The 21,916-nt window shown below is 49.6% G+C and overlaps 1 protein-coding gene across 1 annotated transcript in view; it reads right to left on the reverse strand.

Moving 5' to 3' along the window:
• Nucleotides 1-1,409: 1,409 nt before the first annotated feature.
• MARCHF4 (membrane associated ring-CH-type finger 4) overlaps nucleotides 1,410-21,916 on the reverse strand; it is a 109,864-nt gene continuing 89,357 nt past the window's right edge. The window contains exons 4-5 of the mRNA XM_066345133.1: nucleotides 18,492-18,684; nucleotides 1,410-1,800 (exon numbers count right to left, since the gene is read on the reverse strand). Coding sequence (XP_066201230.1) covers nucleotides 1,433-1,800; nucleotides 18,492-18,684 — 561 coding nt within the window. The 3' untranslated portion in view covers nucleotides 1,410-1,432. The remainder of the gene's footprint in view (nucleotides 1,801-18,491; nucleotides 18,685-21,916) is intronic.

A 21,916-nucleotide genomic window follows, 5' to 3' on the forward strand; every position in this document is an offset into this window, starting at 1 on the left:
AGACACAAGGGAGAGGGGGCATGACTGCACCACAGAGGGAGAACAGGACAGAGGGAGGGAAATCCACACATGGAAAAGGACACTAGTGCTAGGGAAAGAAATTTTATTTTCAAGCTTTTAAGAGAATAATACAAACAACAGAGAGTTTTAAAAAACCCTAAAAACTGGTTTAAAAAAGTACTTGACAGTGTCCCTTGAATACCCATGATGACGCAGCCGTTGTGCAATGACAAGAAACTCTACAGGTGACCACCCAGTGGCCTTCCCTGCCAGGGTCCCAGGACCCGCCTCAGTGCTCGGGGAAGACGAGGGAGCACTAGCACTGAGGGCTTAGCCAAACCGCCCTCGGGGAGGGTCCCCAGCAGCAAGGTCTGCACTCCACGCCCTGGGACACGCCCCGCCAGCGCCCTCGGTCTGCTGCAGGAGCCCTCCGTGTGCACCAGGGCGGGGCGAGGAGGCGTGGCACTGGGCGTGTCCTGGCTGCAGGTGGGGCTGGGCAGTTGGGAAACTTGCTCCTGGATTGACAGCTTTGAAGGCTGAAGCCACAGCAACAGGACTGTGCTTGAGATACCCATAGGAGATCTGTACTTTTCTCTAGGGTGTGTGTGTGTGTGTGTGTGTGTGTGTATGTGTCTCCTGTAAACATCTTTGAGCCAAATCACCATAAAATAAAGTAACAAGGGCACAAAAACACATCCATCTCCAAACCTAAGCCCTCTTTGAGCCCACCAGAAACTGGGAGTTCCACTTTGGAAGGTCTGGAAGAGAAGAAAACTCCCCGCCCTCTGGCCCCTCTGGCCCCAACCTTTCCCTCCCTACACTGCCCACCCCAGCCTTGCTAAAGCCATCTGAGTTAGAAAGCTGGCCCGCCCAGGCGAGCCCAGGGCTGCAGAAACTATCACCCCGCCAGCCCACATCGTCCCACTCCCTCCCACGCCGCCAGCGGGTCGGGCCCAGAGAGAAACCAGAACAAACTGAAGGGGAAAGCAGGGCCGGCTGCCAGTGCGGTTCCGACCCGCACCCTTTGCACGATCTCTCCCCCACCCCCAGGCTGGCCTCGGCCCTGCAGCCTCCGCCTCTCGCAGGGACGTCGTGCGCTGGCACATCTGGCCGACGTTGTCGTGGTGTTGTGTTAGGTTCAGTCCGCATTGCACTTGGTTGTGGAGTTTGTCCTGGTGTTCCTTGCACTTGTTGGAGAATGGTACTGACTGATTGGAAACCACAAAACCACCCCAGCGACCCTCACTCCAGCTCCAGTCCTGCCCCCAGACCCCTCCAGGCCCCCCACCCTCTGCCTGCCCTCGGCTCTGGCCCCCAGGGAGCCCCCTGGCCTCCCCAGGCTGGCTCCCTAGACCAGCACCCCGGGGAGCCCAGCTCCTCCTGCCCCCCCCCTCCTGCGCATGGTCACGGCCAACCGTCCAGGGCTTTCTTCTCACACTGTCGTGACCCTCATGACGAGCTCTCGGCTGCCGCCCTGGGGGCTCCGCTGTTCATGAGGTCTCAGGTGACTCAAGATGTGCAGGATGGTGTAAGCACAGTGGTGATCGGACAGAGGGCCTGAGGGGTGGCTGGCTGCCCGGGCAGGACCCTCCTCGGGGGCAGGGGTGTCCACAGCCTCCTCCTCGGAGGGGAGGACGTGGGCCTGGGTGGACGAGGAGGTCCGGGGGTTTGTCCTGCCTCCCGACTTCTGGTCCTCCAGGTCTTTTGTCTTGTCATAGTTCAGCACTTTCCACTGCTGGTTGACAGCCTGCCACCGCTTGAAGATGCGGTACACAGAGGGCCCCTCGTGGATGATGAGACCTGAGGCAGTGGGGAGAGAGGAAGGACAAAAGCCAAGTGAGGGGACACAAGTCACAGTCTCAGTCTCCCTTTATTTATAAACAGAGTGAGGTGTGGAGCGAGCTGGATTGATGTCGTTTGATTTGTTCTTTTCAAACCGACCTGTCAGCTCTGAGCCACGTGTCCCCATCCCTGCGTTCCTAGGTGCAGCGAGTCTTCAGTGGGGGCACCGTGTCTGGGAGATGGCTGTGTGCCTCCACGGGACGCCTCTGCTGCCTCTGCTCTACCCGCCACATCTCGGCTTCACAAAACCCAAACGTGTTGTCCACCGAGGCATAATATCAATACAGGGTGGGGCAAAAGCAGGTTTACAGTTGTTCATATAGAAAATAAAATAGGCCCTGTGGCTGGGTAGCTCTATAGAGCATCGTCCTGACATGGCCAGGGTGCGGGTTCTATAAGTGGAACAACAGATCGATGTTTCTCTCTCTCTCCCCTTTGCTCTCCTTTCCTCTCTCTAAAAAGTCAATAAATAAAGATGAAATCTCACAGAGCCATGTCCTTTCCATTAAAAAAGAAAACAATATAATGATGAATAAGTAATAATACAAAAACAAATTCTGTTTCGAGTACTTGCCATTGTAAACCTACTTCTGCCCCACCCTGTGATTTTTCCTCCCACTACCACGCATCCATGGCACCCGGGACTTAGCTGATGTTGAATGAATCATACGCTTTGAAAGGCACCATAAAAGAAACACCCTTGGCCCTGGCCGGTTGGCTCAGCGGTAGAGCGTCGGCCTAGCGTGCGGAGGACCCGGGTTCAATTCCTGGCCAGGGCACACAGGAGAAGCGCCCATTTGCTTCTCCACCCCCCGCCGCACCTTCCTCTCTGTCTCTCTCTTCCCCCTCCCGCAGCCAAGGCTCCATTGGAGCAAAAATGGCCCGGGCGCTGGGGATGGCTCTGTGGCCTCTGCCTCAGGCGCTAGAGTGGCTCTGGTCGCAACATGGCGACGCCCAGGATGGGCAGAGCATCGCCCCCTGGTGGGCAGAGCATCACCCCTGGTGGGCGTGCCTGGTGGATCCTGGTCGGGCGCATGCGGGAGTCTGTCTGACTGTCTCTCCGTTTCCAGCTTCAGAAAAATGCAAAAGAAAATGCAAAAAAAAAAAAAAAAAAAAAAGAAACACCCATGTTCATGCCGTACCTGCTGGATGATGTCTGAAATCCCACTGGTTAACTTTTCGTACAAGTAGCCCAGTGCCACTGAAATACACATCCCCCTGGGAGAGCGAACTTTGATACCGTTATACTAACCAGTGGGAAGGAAGAGTCAGAAACAAGCCATGTGAGAGTGTCAGGCAAATGAGTATCAATTGCGTACCTACTGTGTGCCAAGCAGAAGGGATACTGCAGTGAGCAGGACAGAGTCCTGCCCTCAGAGAGCTTACATTCATTCTAGTTGTGACGCAACAGACATGTGAACAAGCCAGTAGGACTATTTTAGGTGCTGACAAAATGCTACGAGGAAGATAAAATTGGGTGAAGCAGCCCCTGGCTACAGACGTTAAAGGTCCCGTGTTAGCAAGACGGTGGTGGGAAAGGCCTCTGGGGGAGGTGATATGATAGTTGACTTGAGACAAACGATGAAAGGTGGGATCCACGCAAAGATCCGAAAAGAGAGCATTTTAGTGGGAGGAGCTGCAAGTTCAAAGGCCAAGGCGTAGGAATGCGTGCAAAGGGCCAGAGAAGAGTCTGGTGTGACCAGGGCGCAGGGAATGAGCGGGGACGTCAGGGAGGTAAGTGCAGAGGCCAGTCTGGGACAGGGGCTTTGTCGGCCATGACAAGGAATTTTCATATTTTATCCTGAGTATAATGGGAGCCAGGCAAGGGTTTGGGGGGGGGGGGGATGTGATCTGATTTACCCTCCAGAAAGTTCATTCTGGCTCCTGAGAAGCAATCACCCGAGGAGAACAAGAGTCGGAGCAGAAGACCAAGCAGGAAGTGATGCAACGATTCAGGTTGAAAATGAGGGGGGCCGAGACTCAGGTGATAGCAGTGGAGACAGTGAGAGATCATTGGAATCAGGATGTATGTTGGAGGTAGAGCTGACCACTTGCTGACAGGTGAGGTGGAAGTCAGGAGAAAAATCTGAACAACTTGGAAGCTTTTGGCCTCCACTGTTAGTAGTGGTGCCATTTATTGGAAGGTGAAACGCACAGGGTAGGGGCTGTGGAATTGTGTGGTGGTGGCCATGACTGTATTAGTTTCCTGTAGTTGCTATAACAAATTACCACACATTTTGTGGCTTAAAATAACACAAATGGCCTGACCAGGCAGTGGCACAGTGGATAGAGCGTCAGACTGGGATGCGGAGGACCCAGGTTCGAGACCCCGAGGTCGCCAGCTTGAACGTGGGCTCATCTGGTTTGAGCAAAAGCTCACCAGCTTGGACCCAAGGTCGCTGGCTTGAGCAAGGGGTTACTTGGTCTGCTGTAGCCCCACGGTCAAGGTACATATGAGAAATCAATCAATGAACAACTAAGGTGTCGCAACAAAAAACTAATGATTGATGCTTCTCATCTCTCTCCGTTCCTGTCTGTCCCTATCTATCCCTCTCTCTGACTCTCTCTCTGTCTCTGTAAAAAAAACAAAAACCACAAAAACAAACAAACAAAAAAAATAGATGTATTCTCTTATAGTTCTGAAGATCAGGAGTCTAAAATCAGTCTCACTAGGCGAATTTGAAGGTGTCAGCAAGGCTGGTTCTTTCTGGTAGCTTTGAGGGGAGAATCCGTTTCCACGCTCTCTTCTACTTTTAGAAGTCACCTTGCTCCTTCTCCCCATCAGTCCACTTCTTTCTTCCAATGTCACCTCTGCTACTGCTCTTCTGTCTTCAGGTGTTCTTCTGCCTCCCTCCCATAAGGCCATTGTGATGACACTGGGCCCACCTGGACCATCCAGGATACTCCCCCTATGTCAAGATTCTTTAATCACATCTGCGAAATCTCTTTCACCATATGAGGTAACATTAACAGGTGAAAGGGAGTCTGACCTGGAGGTCTTCGGGGGCGGCTACTGAGCCGCAGAGATAGTTATGTTGTACTCATGGTAAACTGAAGATGTCTGGTAGGAATCTCACCGCAAGGACCAGCTAAGTAGTTGAACATATAAGTCTGAAGCTTAGAGAGAGGAGACAGAAGTCATCAGTGCAGAGGTAGAATTTGAAGTGAGACAAGGTAAACAAGAGAAGAAGGCCAATGTCAGAGCCATAGGGCTTCTGATGTACAGAGATTTGGTGGCAGTTTGGTGTTGGTGCCAGCCAAGGAGGCTCTGGAGGAGCGGTAAATGGTGTAGAAGCAAGACCAGCAAGTGTGGAGACCCAGAGTACAGAGAAAAACATGTTTTGGGAAAGAGAGTGGGATAACTCTTAGAAGTGTTGTTGAGAGGTCAGGGAAATGAGGAGTGGCCATTGGCCTGGTGGGCACCTCGGAGGAAAGACGATAGAATTGACAGTGGGAAAACCAGGCAGTTCTCATCCAAATGCATCTTTTTCTTCCATGGAGTCATCAGCTAGGAGGGAAGCGTTGACAATTACTGGGAAATAATTACCTTGGAAAGTGGGAAAGTGAATGTACAAGTGAGATGATGTGTCCGAGTTATCCGAAGGTGTTGGGTGCCCATAAGTGTGAAGTGAGTCTAGTCATTGGTTCTGTGACTTTTCTCTACACCTTTAACTGCTTGCTAGGTGCATTTGTGAAGTAAGAAAAGAGTTGGGTTCAATTAGTGTAGACCAGTGGTAGTCAACCTGGTCCATACCTCCCACTGGTGGGCGTTCCAGCTTTCATGGTGGGCGGTAGTGGAGCAACCAAAGTATAAATAAAAAGATAGATTTAACTATAGTAAGTTGTTTTATAAAGACTTATTCTGCCAAACTTAGTGAAAATCTGACATAAAGTACTTGGTAAGTAATTCTTATTATATGCTTTAACTTGTTGTAACTCTGCTTTATAAATTTTATAAAGTAAAGTTACTTCCCTACTTTATAAATGACCATTACTGTGGAACCGGTGGGCAGTTAGAAAATTTTACTACTAACAGAGATACAAAAGTGGGTGGTAGGTATAAAAAGGTTGACTTACCCCTGGTGTAGACTGTTTCTTCAGGCAAGTAAGACAGGAGACAGGGTGATAATTATGGGTGTTTGTTTGCAAGGGAATAGTTATTACACTGGCCCATGGAGTCTAGGCTGAGGAGGAGGGAAGTGAGGACACAAAAGGCGGAAGACATAATGAAAAATGAAAATAGAAAAACAATAGGGTCAATGATAAGAGGTCCCTATGATGTTGGAGAATTGCCTTTTCAACTTCTAGAAGTCGCCTGCATTCCTTGCCTCTTCCATGCATTGATCAAGAAATCAGTAAACGCCTGACCAGACAGTGGCGCAGTGGATAGAACGTCGGACTGGGATGCGGAGGACCCAGGTTCGAGACCCCGAGGTTGCCAGCTTAAGCGCAGGCTCATCTGGTTTGAGCAAAAGCTCACCAGCTTGGACCCAAGGTCGCTGGCTCAAGCAAGGGGTTACTCGGTCTGCTGAAGGCCCACAGTCAAGGCACATGTGAGAAAGCAATCAATGAACAACTAAGGTATAGCAACGAAAAACTGATGATTGATGCTTCTCATCTCTCTCCATTTCTGTCTGTCCCTCTCTATCCCTCTCTCTGACTATCTCTGTGTCTCTGTAAAAAGAAAAAAGAAAAAGAAAAAAAATAACATAATGCCCTAACAGATAAAATAAAGAAAAACAAAGGGGAAGTCATTTATAACAAGACTATATACATTTCAATATAAATGCTGGAGCACAACTCTATTTGAAAACAAATGAAAAAAACCTCATACTTTTCCACAATTCCCCCTAGGGGAGGATACCACCTCTGCTGAGAATCACTAATGTATAGAGATGCTGAAGTCAGGACTGATGGGAGGGGGTGTATGAACCAGGTACATCAAGGAACGTGAGTGGGCGCCCAGCAGCCTGAACAGCATCAAGAAGGGGGAAGGGATGGAAGTATATGATGACATGCTCTGCAGAGGGGATGGAGCTTCTGAAGGATAAGGAAGAGAGGTGGTTTGGAAGTGGTAATGGGTAGCAAGAAGGACATGGTCCCCATCTCCAGACCCCACAGAATAGTGCATGAGAAAAAGCAGCCAACACTTGAGGCAGCCATGCGAGAAACAATACCCTCAGGAAGACAGCTAGGTTGCAGTTAAGGGAAGATGAAAGTCACATGCAGAGAACAGGTTGCCAGTGACGGACTATGAGGTCCCTAAGGCACAAGAGGAGGGCTGAGAGGATGGGACCAGGTAAGGGATGAGCAAAACAGGAAAGGGATGATTGTCCACATTGCGAGGGTGGTCCTGGAGGCTGGGGCCTGTGATAGGGAGTGACATGGCTGTGGATGGGACACAATGGGATTTACAGCAATTGTAAATCTCGGGGAGGCTGGTCTGGCCCCTAGGGGGAAGAGCAGGCTCACAGGAGCGAAGAGCAATGAGTCACTTCAGCTTCCTCGATGTGAAGCCAAGGAAGGGGCCGGATGGGAACACTTCAAAGCCTCTCCAACCTCCAACACACTGTGGTACTAGGAGGCAGGACAGCTCCCCACAGCCACTCTTTTCTCCAGTATTCCAACAGGTCTTGAAATTGTATTCGTGTAACATGTCTTCAAGAGTTCATTGAATGAGAGACTTTCTCCCTGCAGCCCAGTAGGTCTCAATGTGTGGGGTATGTACCCCTTTGAAGATCTCATGAAAGCTAAGGACCATCTTTTTGGAAAAAAAAAACAACCCAGATACATGAAATATCCTTGTAATTTTAAATTTTAGGGAGTTCTTAAATCTTCTGTGGATAACCTGTGGACCCCTTGATTGGCCCTGCCTGATTCCGGACAAGGAGACTTCCTCTTTACCCCCTCTCTCACCCTCTCCCAATATGCCAACTCTCATCACGTCTTTCAACCTTCTGAATACGTGCCCATGCACCCTTGGCACTGTAGCATTCATTTGCACACTGCTACACTCTTTCCCCTCGATCACAGGCCCTTTGAGGACAGGGGCCAGGTTTGACTGAGGGTTGGGCACCTAACACAGTTCAGAAGGCCAAGGAAGCCTTGGTGATGATGGAGGAGACAGGGACCTGGGGGAGAGAGAACGGGGACCTTTTGAAGACCCTAAACTAACTCTTTCCATTAAGCGCCACTCCACTTGATTCTTAATGAGCTTCTTGATCAGACAATTTCACCCTGATTAAATAGGGTGGCTTACATTTTTGGTCTGAATGCTGCCTTCTAATTACCTAACTGTCTAGTGTTCAGGAGGTAATTAAACCATTTTAATGGATAGGTGGCTGAAGGGGAGGAAGGTACACCTGTTTCTGTAGATAATGCCTGTTTGGCAAAAGTTGGAAGAGCACAAACTACCTCATTCACATCTATTCCCCAGCACACCCTCTGCTCCCTGTGCTACAAATTACTTATTGATTCTTTGAGTGGCAGAATTTCTTTTTTTTAAAGGAGTAAGATAGGTGGGGCTCATCTGATTGCAAGAGGTGAAGCGGGCAGGTTGCAGAGATGGGAGAGAAATAAGATGGGTGGGAAATGGCAGAAGATAAAAGAGAGCAAGAGAGACTGAAGTTAGAATAGAAGGAAAGAAAGCAATTGGTGAAGGGAGGCAGAGAAGCGGCGGGAGAAAATGGAGAATCAGAAGGCACGGGAACATTCGAAACCCAGCAAGTTTTGACTGACTCCTTTTCTGGGGTTTCCCATTGAATTGAACAGATGCCTGGAAACCACCTACAGGTGCCCAGCCCCGAGCTGTCATTGTGGGAAACCCATGTCAGAAGCATTGCCGCCTTTGTCTAACATCTCTCCCTTTTCAGCCTTGTCTTCCTCGCAAAACTGTTGGCTCCACAGATGGTCAGAACCTTTCCTTTGTCATCACATCTCTCCCCCTGACTTCCAGCTGAAATGGCCCTTTGCTCAGCCCCTAAGGATGGGAGGGAGGGTGACCATGGTGAGCGGGTAGTCCTGCCCGCACGGCTCCCATGCCCGGAGCTCACCACAGCTGTGTCAGGGAGTTCCTCCTGGTGGGGCATCCCAGCCCGCCCTTGCTGAATCCTGGTCTTCGCTCTTGTTGTGTCCACATCAATGAGACACAACTTAATTCTATTTGGTGTTTCCTGAGTACCTACTATGCGCTCCTGAGCACCTGGTTTCCATCATGTGTGGAGTTAAGAAGCCAAAGCTAACTGAGAAACCTACGAAGAAGCCTCTGGTCCCTCCCTAGTGTTAGAATCCCCCTTCACCGACCCCATCTCCTGCTGGTATCCGGTTAAGTGGTATAAAAGCTGCAGATAGCTCTCCAACGGTGCTTCTCACACGTCAGCACAGACCAGAATCAACCAGGGAGTCTATTAAAATACAGATTCCCAGGCCCCACCCCCAGAGAGTCTGGCTGGTAGGTCTGGGGCGAGACCTAAGAACCTGCATTTCTTTTTTTCTTTTTTTTTTAATAATTTTAATTTTTTTAAAATTTATTCATTTTTAGAGGGGAGAGAGAGAGAGACAGAGAGGGAGAGAGAGACAGAGAGGGGGGGGGAGGAGCTGGAAGCATCAACTCCCATAGGTGCCTTGACCAGGCAAGCCCAGGGTTTCGAACCGGCGACCTCAGCATTTCCAGGCCGACGCTTTATCCACTGCGCCACCACAGGTCAGGCAGAACCTGCATTTCTAGGAAGCTCTCAGGCAATGCTAATGCTGCCTGGGTATGGGTCACACTGTGCAGCGCCGCCTAGGACATGGGCCTTATCCTGGCCGACTGCCTCACGGGAGGCTCTCAATTTGAACAAACAGAGGAGCTATAAGTAACTTAAAAAATACTCCACTTTCAGGTGTGACAGATAAGAGAATGTCAGAAAACTGGAGAAAAGGATTCTTTCTCTCTGAGAGCCCAAGTCCTCTGGCCCACAATTTAGTCAGCTCACCACGCAACACATATGGAACATTCAGAGCACCGTCACTTACTAGCTTGTGACATTAAGTTACTTTCTTTGTCTGAGTATATTGGGGCCAGTACCCCTTCCTTATATGGTCATTGTGAGATTAAACGAGGTATTGAGCCTGGCACAGTGCCAGGCACACATTTAACACTCAGCACTACACAATATTGTCTGTTGTGGATTGGGGGAGACTACAAGATAGAAAAGGCCCGCTCATATCTCTTCCTCCTTCTTCACTGCCAACCTAGTCCCCAAACACAGGCACCTGTTCTCCCGTCTCCTAACTGTCCTTCCCGATCGTCAGTCTGAGTCACTGTTTACGGATGAGTAACGTGCTGGAGCTGCCAAGAGCCCTCAGACCAGCCAGCTCAGCAGGAGGGGAGAGAAGCCTTCCAGCTGTGCCTCCTCTCCCACCGCCAGGAGCCTCCAGAAGGGACCCGGCCAGATGCTGCCAGCCCCCTGCAGAATTACAGACAGCTGTGGGCCAGGATGCCTCCGAAGGCCCCCCACTGCCAAACCCTCACCTTCCAGAGGCTACCTCGGGGGGCCAGCCCTGGCAGAACCCTCAGCAAAGAACTTATCAGGCGGGCGTGGGAAAGAAATCAACATAAGCAGCTCTGTGGGAGGGTTCAGAAGGTGTGGCCGGGACCGCCCGGATTGGCAGTGCCACTTGCCCAACGTTCTCCAGGGGGGCAGCTGTGTGTTCTCACAAGTGCAGCCGGGCTAAGCCTCTCGGGGAGATTGGCTCCAGGGGCCCCATCCGGGCAGGCTCACCTCGACTCCAATGCTTTGTCTTAGTTTGATGAGTGCTTTGAGTCATCTGACTCTTTCAACAGATACTCAGAAGACAGAGGACGCCGCCGAAAGCACTCCATGAGAGTGAATGCAAAGCCACCTTCTGTTTCCAGCTTTCAGTGCCTGGGGAGAGGCTGTCCCCGGGAGACGACTTCTGAAAGAGTTCCCTTCCTAGCAGAGCCCCAGCTGGGCCCGTTGACCCGGGTCAGCCGTACAGGATGCTTCTCAGTGCCTCAGACTGGCACTCCTCTCAGCCAGGGCATCGCAGAGACCTGTGAGGAGACCTTCGCTGGGAAACCATTGCGTGCTGACTCTTTGTCATGAAGCGAGATGAACTCGGAAGGACGATGCAGGAAAGAGCTCCAGATATCTTTGCTCTGGTGCAGTTGAGAGGTCCGTTCCAGAGGTGTGTGTGAATTATGCCCTACGATACTGTGGGGTTTTTACTGTGGGTTTTTTTTTTCCTGTGGGGCTTCTTTCTGAGGCTTAGAGCTCTCACTATCTGGACAGATATAGACAGGATTGAGTTCCTCAGCTGCTCTGGATGGTGAGGATGAAGGTGATGGCATTGACGGTGATTGATGGCGATGATAGTCACTATTTGTTGAATGCTTACTATGTTCTGTCACTCAAAAATGCAAATACAGTCTACTTTTCATAGAAACCTTATGAGGTAGGTGATATTACCTCTACTTCACAGAAGGGGAAACTGAGCTAAGAGAAGCTGAATATCTTGCCCAAAGACACATGGCTCATCCATGAAGTAGGACATAAACCCAGATATTTTGTTTTCTTTCTTTTTCTGAAGCTGGAAACAGGGAGAGACAGTCAGACAGACTCCCGCATGCGCCCGACCAGGATCCACCCGGCATGCCCACCAGGGGGCGATGCTCTGCCCCTCCAGGGTGTCGCTCCACCGCGACCAGAGCCACTCCAGCGCCTGGGGCAGAGGCCAAGGAGCCATCCCCAGCGCCCGGGCCATCTTTGCTCCAATGGAGCCCCGGCTGCGGGAGGGGAAGAGAGAGACAGAGAGAAAGGAGGGGGTGGGGGTGGAGAAGCAAATGGGCGCTTCTCCTGTGTGCCCTGGCCGGGAATCGAACCCGGGTCCCCCACACGCCAGGCCGACGCTCTACCGCTGAGCCAACTGGCCAGGGCCTAAACCCAGGTTTTATCTGAAACAGAACAGTGCCATGTGTCTGGGCTGCTTTCTCCTCTGTGCTCAAGGTCAGGTGCTGCCTTCAGAGAGAGGATACTATGAAGGAAATAACTTTTTTGGAAATCATATATGTATATGTATACAGGATTTCTATTTGAATTCATGAGATGTATTTGGTTTTTTTTTTAATTTACTTGTCCTTTATTTTAAATATTGTATTTGTTCCTGTTTTTTCTTTTTTTTAAGTTATTTTTATTTATTTATTCATTAGAGAGAGAGAGAGAGAGAGAGAGAGAGAGAGAGAGAAGGGGGGAGGAGCAGGAAGCAGCTTTGACTCCCATATGTGCCTTGACCGGGCAAGCCCAGGGTTTTGAACTGGCAACCTCAGCATTCCAGGTCGACGCTTTATCCACTGTGCCACCACAGGTCAGGCGAGATGTGTTTTAATATATGTGTTATCTTGTTATAACAGAGTGGTTAAAGTTGCGGGCATTGGGGTCAGATGAAACTGGGTTTTAGTTGTATGATCTTGGGTGACTTACCCCTTAGCCTCAGTTTTCACATCAAGAAAATGGGCACTATGATAGTAACTATATCATAGGATTGTAAGGGGCAAATAAGATGATGTCTGTAAAGCGCTTTTCATAGTGCTTGGTACATAATAATAAATATTAGTTATTTTATGATCATTATTATTAAATAAGTGTCACATATCTTCATTTTAAAAGAGTTAATATAAAGTTACAGAAGTAGTTTATTTATGCAAACATGGCCAAGATGTAAGATATGGGTATTGAGGGGGAAAGTGTGTGTGTCCCTTATCCATGTTCTCTGTTTTCTGTTAGGTGGAGACTCAAAAGCCCTGTGAGACTGTGGAGCCCCAGATGGAAGAGCATGAGTCCCTGAATCACTGTGTGGAGGAGAACCTCCCGTTGATCAGGAACTTTTACTGCATTAAGCCACTGAAATTTGGGGGGTTATTTTTTATATATATCTGTTTAGAGTTACCTGAACTAAAACCACTTCAGTGCTAGATTAGAGTCCACAAGAGAAAAGCAGATTTGGGCATGTTTCATTGGTCTTCAAAATGAATTAGCAGCCTTATTTATCATATTGGGCTATTTCTAGTCATAGACCCACTGTCAACAGAGAAGCCACTCTGAGTCTGTTCCAAAGACTGTTCTCAAGAGGTGTTCCTAAACTATTTTGAGCCTGTCAGCACAACTGCATTAAGTGAATTACCTCCCAACGGGTCTCCTTTGAGGGGGACCATGCTCACTTGGTGTGTCTGCTTCTAAATCAGTCATCTTCATCCTCCAAACACCTAGCAGCTCAGCTGTGGAGAGAGGTGCTTGTATACAGAGAGCTGGGAGGGGTGAAGGAGGACACAGGTGAGATGTGAGTTAACAGTTAATTCCAAAAGTTGGATAAGCCACCTGCGGATAACAGAACATGGACTGAGTCTCACTCGCTCATTTACGTGGTCAATGCCTATCGGTTGCCTGGCCTGGCCCACTGTTATTGAGAGTCCCCCCACAGTCACAATTGTCAGCCTCTGAGAAGGATGACATCTTCTCACAGTGGAAGTAACTTCAAAATCCTAGAAAGTAGGCCCTGGCCGGTTGGCTCAGCGGTAGAGCGTCGGCCTGGCGTGAGGGGGACCCGGGTTCGATTCCCGGCCAGGGCACACAGGAGAAGCGCCCATTTGCTTCTCCACCCCCTCCCCTCCTTCCTCTCTGTCTCTCTCTTCCCCTCCTGCAGCCAAGGCTCCATTGGAGCAAAGATGGCCCGGGTGCTGGGGATGGCTCCTTGGCCTCTGCCCCAGGCGCTAGAGTGGCTCTGGTCGCGGCAGAGCGACGCCCCCGGAGGGGCAGAGCACCACCCCCTGGTGGGCAGAGCGTCGCCCCCTGGTGGGCGTGCCGGGTGGATCCCGGTCTGGCGCATGCGGGAGTCTGTCTGACTGTCTCTCCCCGTTTCCAGCTTCAAAAAAAATAAAATAAAATAAAAAATTTTAAAAAAAGGAAAAATAAAATCCTAGAAAGTCAGACCTAGAAGGACCTAGGAGATGATCAGGTCCAACCCTGTCATTTTACAGATGAGTTACCTGAGTTGTAGAAAGAGGCAGAGACTGGCCCAGGGTTAGAGAGGAAGTGAGTGGCCGAGCTGGTTTTCAGACCGGCTCCTCCTACTTCCCAGAGTCCCCTCTGCATCAGGCTGCCCCTGCACGGTCTCAAAGGTTCCTAGTCAGGGAGCGAAGCGGTTTGACAGGCAGGTCATTTCTAGCCCAAAGGAGGGAAGAAAGGAAGGGATCTCTGTGGCATGCCTGTATTTTTAGTTAATGTGAATTAAAATCAAGTTTGAAAAGTCATCTGTTTCTAGTTCTGCTGCCTCCACCTGCTGCTCGCTTACTATATACATCAGGATTTGAATTCCTTATGTGAGAAGGCAGGCACCAGGTCTCTCTAAATGACAGGAAAGAGCCTGAATAAACAGCATACAAAGGAAGCTTTCATAAAAAAACCATGTATTAAAATAATTCTGTTAATGACCATATTCCACCATTTTAAAGGTACGGAGCAGCTCAGAAGTGTGGCCCCCTGCTCCCCTTGACCCCATAGAACAAACATGGTGAGGATGCGGTCCTCGTTCTTGCCAAGTTGACTTTTTGGTAGTCAATCTCTTGGGTCTGTGGACTGAAAAAAAATGTTTTTGGTGCCAAAGACCTTAATTAATTTGCTCTTGTTAAATTCTAATAACGTGACCCACTGGTGCAGAGAACGTCCCATTTGTTTTCTGGGCGGCTCTGTCGGCTCCTCTGCTGGGGCTGACGGTGTCATTAGAGATGACAGAGGAGGAGGCAGGTGGAACAAGGACATTCAGTGCAATCAGATCTTCTCATTGAGGGGACCTGGGTGAGGGAACCCACAATCTTCAAGAAGGAGCACTGCTCTGAATAACAGGAGACTCTCAATTATGCTGGGACGCGGGGTCAGGCTCTCCGGGCCTTGACTGGATGGGGCACAGCCTGGCTGAGTGCCTGGGAGAGCAGAATCCACCCTGATCAGGGGCCTCCTGCCCTGGTCACTGACACGTAGGAGCGCCTGCTCCTTGTCCTGGGCCATCTTCTTCCGTCTTCTCAACAACTCTGAAGGGAGTGTTCCTATTCCATGTCACAGGTAAGGGAGAGGCAGCAGAGACTTTCGCGGGGACCCTGCACCCATGGTTGTGAATCTCATCTCCTTCTTCCTGAGCTATTATTTGGGGGCCGAGAGACTAGGCCTGGACTAGGATATGGAGTGTCCTGCAAAGACTCGCCTGCGGGGGTAAGCCGGACCTGCCTTGTGGAGGCCGTGGTTTCCATCCTGTATCCCCCTACGGGAATCCCGTGCCAAGTGTGCTCACTGGGAGTCCTGTGAGCCTCAATATCTAGTTGAGCCTGAAAATGAAGGCACCACTGGTAGAGGCTGCAGGCCCTGCCTGCTTCTCCACCTGCAGAGAGTCCCTACAAAGCTGATCCTCTCCAACCGCTTGTACAGTGCTATGCGGTTTTCTTCCACTGGCCAGCACACTGCAGAGGAGAAGCGACTTCTCCTTGAACCTTCTTACCCTTAAAGCCACTGTCCTCGCCACTGACCAGCATCACCATCAGCAGAATCACCATCGTCGCAACCACCCTAAAAATCTGCTTGTGCATTTCAGCTACTGCCTGTCGCCTCCCTCTCCCTTCTCTGGGCCACATGTCACTGCCTTTTCAGTTTCGTCTCCCAGCATCTTCTCCTGCAGACAGCCTCTCCTAGAAAGCCACTGAATGGAGGACCCTACTCTGCTGCCTGACTCCGCCTCAGACAAATCCTCAGTCTCAGAGTTTTACTGTTAGCAAAATGGCAAGAATAATCCTTGCCCCTAGGGACATGCTCTGACGCCGAATTAGTTCCAGTGATAACCAACGACATGAAAGAACAGTCTAAGCTCTTTAAAGATGAGATAGTCTAAATATAAATAGATCTGACCACTTTTGGATGGCACGGAAAGCAATTAGTGTCCCTATGCATTCCTCTTCCGTGCAATGGCTGCCTCCAAGCAGTCACAGGCTTGTCACAGCAGAATGAACAGATCATGGTGTGGCTGAGCATCAAGGAAATGATGTTTTCCTAAAAGCTTAGAAGGAGGGAAAACAATGCAAAAACTCTCCAGCTGTAGCCTGCTTTACTGTTCCCAGAAACTGAGTGACTGCATGTGATGTGGGTATAAGAAGAGAACGAATTAGAGAGATCAAAATGGCTAGAGGAGACAGCCAGGAGAGACAGAAGAGGAGACAGTACTGCAGAGCCCTGCTTAAGAGAAGGTTCTACGGGCAGGAGAAAACCGGGCGGGCCAGAGTGGGGGTGCTGGGTGGCTCAGAGCACGGGGAGCAGAGCAGGCCTGTAGGTGAGGGCTCCTCCTGTAAGTGGGCCCAGGTATATACCTAAGTGCAGGTGTCCCCTAAGAGAGGCCATGGGACTCCTGCTATCTGGTGCACCAGGGCTAATAGAAGGAGCACGGGACTGCCAGTCAGGAGACCTTGCTTCTAATCCCGGACGGGCAACCCTGAGCAGATGACCCTTCTCTGGGCCCCGCTCTCTCAGCTGCAAACAGGGAGTTGTACTGGACGACTGAACAATCTCTTCTACGTTCAGTTCTCTCCATCTTCAGATCTATGGAGCCCTGAGCGGTAGATGGTATTGATGCGCCTCCCTCTCATCTGCACTCCCACCAGAAGAGGGGGAATATCCTTCTCTGCCCCACCGCCTCCTTGATAGAAGGCTTGTTGGTGACTTGCATTAGCCAATGTCTGTGAGTAGAAGGAGCGGTGCGCCTGGACTGAGCAGAAGCTTTGAGAAGCACTGCAAGTGTAACCAGTCCTCCTGTGCTCCTGCACTTGGCTAGGAAAATATACCCCCCTCGTCCCTGCTCCTTTAGCCTGGGACCCAGCAGGAAGTGACACTCAGAGCAGGCCCAAACCCAATGCACAGTAAGAAGCTAAGCCGACCAAACCCAGCAGAGCCACAGTGAACTCATAGACCTGTGAATGGAAAATACACGGTCGCCGTTGTAAGGCCCTGCAATTTTAGAGTTGTTTGTTATTGCAGCCAAAGCTGACTAACACACCACGTGATAGGAAGGCATGTCTCAGAGACGCTCACATCAGGGACAGATCAAAAGCCTGCCTGAAGGAGAAGGAAGGGCAGCGGGAGGGGCCCCACAGGAAGGTCCGCCACTGCTTCCCCCTCCAAGCCAGAGCCCCGTACCTCCATCTGGTGACACACCTGGGTTTTGGCATCAATAAACCAGGCCTCAGCAGGAGTAGGAAGGGAGTTTTGTGGGAGAGGGAACTACATTAGAATGCCTCAAAGTCAAATTTCTCCCATTAACAGTCCTTTCTCTTCCACAGTCTTCCAAACCTGGCCTGTTTCATTCACTGCCTACACGTCGTATTTGAGCCTCTTGCACTGGGGGTTACACAGTAGTCTCACTAGTGTGAAGAGGCAGCAAGATGCTTAGACAAGCTTACAAGTTCTGGCATCACTGGCCTCTGGCTACTGTAATCAGTATGCAAGTCTCCAAGCTCTCTCTGGTTCCGATATTAAAGGACCTAGAGAAACTGCCATTAATATTATCCCAGTCAAATTCTAGCTAATAGATTTTTTATTTTTTACCAAACAAAGCAATGTAGCATTTTGATATAACACACACGCTGATGCCCAGAGAAGGCAGCTGTGGAACGCGAGTGCTCTCAGCACGGTGGCCGGGAGGGTGATCTGAGAGTTCGGGTTAGGGTGGGCAGCCAGTGCTTCGGCATGCTTCACGTCGCTCAGAGAAAATCAGGACCATTCCCACCTCCTCAGTGACTTGAACAAAGACTTCAGAGTTGACAGTCACAATCATTTGTTGGGAAAAACAAAAAGACCTAGCCCTCCACCAACCACACGAACATGATGGAAGAGAGGAGAATGTAGATTGGGAATGGGATAAGCAGGGACTCAAGTGGTGGGTTTCCAACTTTTTTCTCAAACACCAAAGCTTTTTCAACAGAATCTTACCTGGAAAGGAAACATAGGTAAATAGGTAAAAGGACAGAAGCTCAGGGTGAAGCAGGGGTGAAGACTCAGCGCCCACCTGGGCGGCCCTGCATTTCCCCCTCCTGCAAGCGGCGGTGTGTGGAAGCCCAAGGCTGCATCCACTAGACTAGAGAAATCTTGGCCATAGAGACAGGCTTGTGGAAAGCTGAAGAAAGGGGGCAAACATCATCAATACCGTTTCTGGGCATCTCGCTGTGAAGAGAAGGGGATTAAATGTAGAGGCCTCCTTTGTTTGGTTTGGCAGACGTGGGGTACAGAGCAGAGAAGCTTCCCACATTCTGCTTGAGGCAGATAGACTGACCAACTGACTTTTCACAAATCTTCTTAGTGGTAAGCCTCCTTGTCCTTATCTTCAACCAAGCAAGACAGATTTGCTTGGGAGAGATTTAGATCTTCCTTCTTTTCCCTGCTTCCTCTCCTCCCCATCCGCCTCTCAAATCTATGCCACTGGCCCCTCCTGAGCGCACAGGTTTGAAGGCTGGTGCCTTCTGTGCTTTGACCTTCCAGAGGGTGGGCTCCTGTGGAATTTGTCTAACCACCCATCATGTGGCTTCCCACTTTCCACAGAGACAAGCCCCCCAGACTCACCTACGCACACCACATCCATGAATCCGTACATCCCATAGCAGATCTGGAAGAGGAGGTCTTGGCGCTGCCATTTTGCCGAGGGACTGAAGGTTGACCAGATGAGCCAAGAGATACTGGCAATGAGGAAGAGGGAGCCCAAGATGGCGGCTGCAATCTGCACCTTCTCGATGACTGTCAGAGAGACGGCCTGCCACTGCAGAGACGAGAATAGTAGGTTAGCTGCTGCTCAGACACCTTCACCCCATTTCCATCCCTCTTCCTTCCGTCGCCCCAAACTCTCACCTCTGGTTTAGGATTTAAACCAGGTTTTTCCAACTAGCGATGCAACTGATATTTTTGCAAGTTTCTGAATTTTACATTGTGCTTTGGATGTGGAGGAAAACTATGTCTCACCAAATGACCAAAAATTATTGTAGGGATGGGGTCCTGGGCAGGCATGCTTGGGAAGGAAGGCCTTTATAGTTGATGATGATACAGATAGAGAAAAGGGAAGGAGGAAATAAAATGCAAAGCTAATGTGGGTGGCATTCCAGGGCCCAGAATATTCCTAAGAAATACTGATTTTTTTTTCTCCTATAACAACACCTGGCACGCCATTTAATATACATGCTAGATATTACCAACTCAACAGACAAAGAGAGGACAAAGGATGTGGGTGAGAGATAAGAAAAACAGTATAATCTACTGACTATATATGAACACTGCTATTTCATTTTTTTTAAACAGAAAAAGTGTTATGCTAATAGCAGTATTGATGGAGAGATTGAAGGCTAAGGTGTAGGCGAGTTTCAACTCTTAAATTTTGCTATTCTATGGCTGGTCTAGGTAGCAGGGCCTAAACAAATCTGGAGTTAGATTTTATTTTGGGCTTTCTTCAAGCTGCCATTCAACAACTATGGACTGAGCATTCTCTATGTGCCAGCCACTCTGCTAGGGGCTGGAGGCAAAGCAGTAAGCAAAAATATACAAGGTTTCTGCTCTCACAGAGGTTACAATTGAGAAAACTCAAGATGACCAAATTAAAATTACTTACAAATGAAATTTACCAGGAGTAAGAAAGGGAGCTCTATGGCACTGTGATGTCTATAAAATGGGGATTTGACTTCCCAGAAGAAGTGATACTTGAGCTGACTAGAGAGGAGGGAAAAGGCTCCAGGCAGAGGGAAGAACGTGTGCAAAGGCCCTGTGAGTATGAAAACCTGGAAGAAGACTAGAGTGAGTGGAGCAGTGAGAGCAAAGAGATGGTAGGATGAGATAGCTGGAAATGTAAGAAAGGAAGACCACGTGGAATCTTAAAGAATATGCACAGAAGTCTGACCAGGTGGTGGCGTAGTGGATAGAGCGTCGGACTGGGATGCCAAGAACCCAGGTTCGAGACCTCGAGGTCGCCAGCTTGAGCGCTGGCTCTTCTGGTTTGAGCAAAAAAGCTCACCAGCTTGGACCCAAGGTCACTGGCTCAAGCAAGGGGTTACTTGGTCTGCTGAAGGCCCGCAGTCAAGGCACATCTGAGAAAGCAATCAATGAACAACTAAGGTGTCACAATGCGCAACAAAAAACTAATGATTGATGCTTCTCATCTCTCCATTTCTGACTGTCTATTCCTCTCTCTGACTCTCTCTCTCTCTGTCTCTGTAAAAAAATAAAAATAAAATTAAATTAAATTAAATTTAAAAAAAAGAATATGCACAGATATTTTTACCTTATCCTAAGAGGAAATATGATGCTTTTGAACAGTTTTAAGCAGGGAAGTGGGACAATTTTTTTTAAAGATTTTATTTATTGATTTTTTTAGAGATAGGAGAGAGAGACAGAGAGAGAGACAGAGAGAGACAGAGGGGGGGGGGGGAGAGAGAGAGAGAGAGAGAGAGAGATGGTGGTGGGGAGGAGCAGGAAGCATCAACTCATAGTTGTTTCTCATATGTGCGTATGTGCCTTGACCAGGCAAGCCAAGGGTTTTGAACCAGCGACGTTAGCATTCCAGATTGACGCTTTATCCATCGCGCCACCACAGGTCAGGCGAAGTTGGACAATTTTAAGCAGGAAATTGATCAGATTTGGGAAGGTGTCAGGAAGGACAATCTCCTTATTGTAGGAATTTGCGTAACACCTTGCAGAGAACGCCCCTGGAGGAGCGGATCAGCCAGAACTGGAGGTAGGCAGACCACGTCTTCCATCTAACAGCAAACTCTCACTCCGCCTTCACTGGCCTGCATGGGAGCACCGATGCCGGTTCCAGCCGTGGCCCCCACGGAAATGCGCCATTGGAAAACATTCCGCTTGCTAGTCTAGATGTAGGACATCAGCCTTTACATTTAATTATACAGAGAGTGTCCCATTACAGATAATTGGGCCTTTAAAGTTTCCACTGCTTCCCCCAGCCTAGGGTTACACATAACAAGGGAATTTTCCAGAAGATGGCCTGATCCCACAGACTTGACTCATATGCAACCAACTGCTTTTTCCACGGTCTGCTCCACTGTTTGGGAAGAGGGTTCCTGACCGAGCCTTTTGGTTCTACCTCTAAGACATCAATAACGCTCACCTTCCCTTGCTCCGGACTTCAAAAATCCCAAATCCAGAGGCACGGAAAGGTTCTCTTAATTCCGAAAGTTCTATCTTACCCACCCCCAAGCCACCTATGGGAAGTAAACAGGGCTCCTGACTACAATGGGCAGCAGGATGGAGGAGGAGCGGTGGGGGAGTGTGGAGGGGCGTGCCCCTGCCAAGGCTCCTCCTCCTGTCTGTCCAGGTGCGGCTCCCAGCACGTGGCAGCAGAAGTGCAAGGAGGAAGCAGAGCACAGAGACACCTCAGGGGAGGCTGGGAAAGGAAGGGCACCAGCGGTTCCAAGGTCGGCCACCATCCGAGATTCTGACGTCAGTATCAGGAGAGTCTAAATTCAGTATCGCGAGATTCTGAATCTAGTATCTATCCAGAGAGTCTCCGTGCACTGCGTATTCTACCGCGCAGCGAACGCACAAAGGAACAAGAGCCTGAAGCGTGGACTGCTTTCTTCCTTCTAACAAAGGGCACTGAGCACTCGGCCTGTTGACCCAATTCTAGCCGAGCTTTGTCCCCGCTTACGGAGTGTGACCTAGGAGAAGTCCTTCAATCATCAAGACTCTCAAGTTTCCCTTTCATAAAAGTGGAAAGAATTGGTCCCATTTCCTAGAGTATTATAAGGGTTAAATGAAGTAACTCTTGAATCAGTGCTTTAAAGGATGTGGGCTGCCATCATTTCTATTCTTCGTTATGTTTCAGCAAAAATGTAGTTAACGAATGTCTAGGTGTGGTCTTCCTAAAGGTAAGTGTACTCAGCAAACTCAGTGCTGTGCTCTGTAGGGTAGAGGTTAAGGGTCACCAGGGTAACCTTGAGCATGCAGCCCACCCCTCTGTGCCGCTATTGTCTGTCTCAGCTGTAAATTAG

This window comes from Saccopteryx leptura, chromosome 7, assembly GCF_036850995.1.
Source record: "Saccopteryx leptura isolate mSacLep1 chromosome 7, mSacLep1_pri_phased_curated, whole genome shotgun sequence".
NCBI classification, from domain to species: Eukaryota; Metazoa; Chordata; class Mammalia; order Chiroptera; family Emballonuridae; genus Saccopteryx; species Saccopteryx leptura.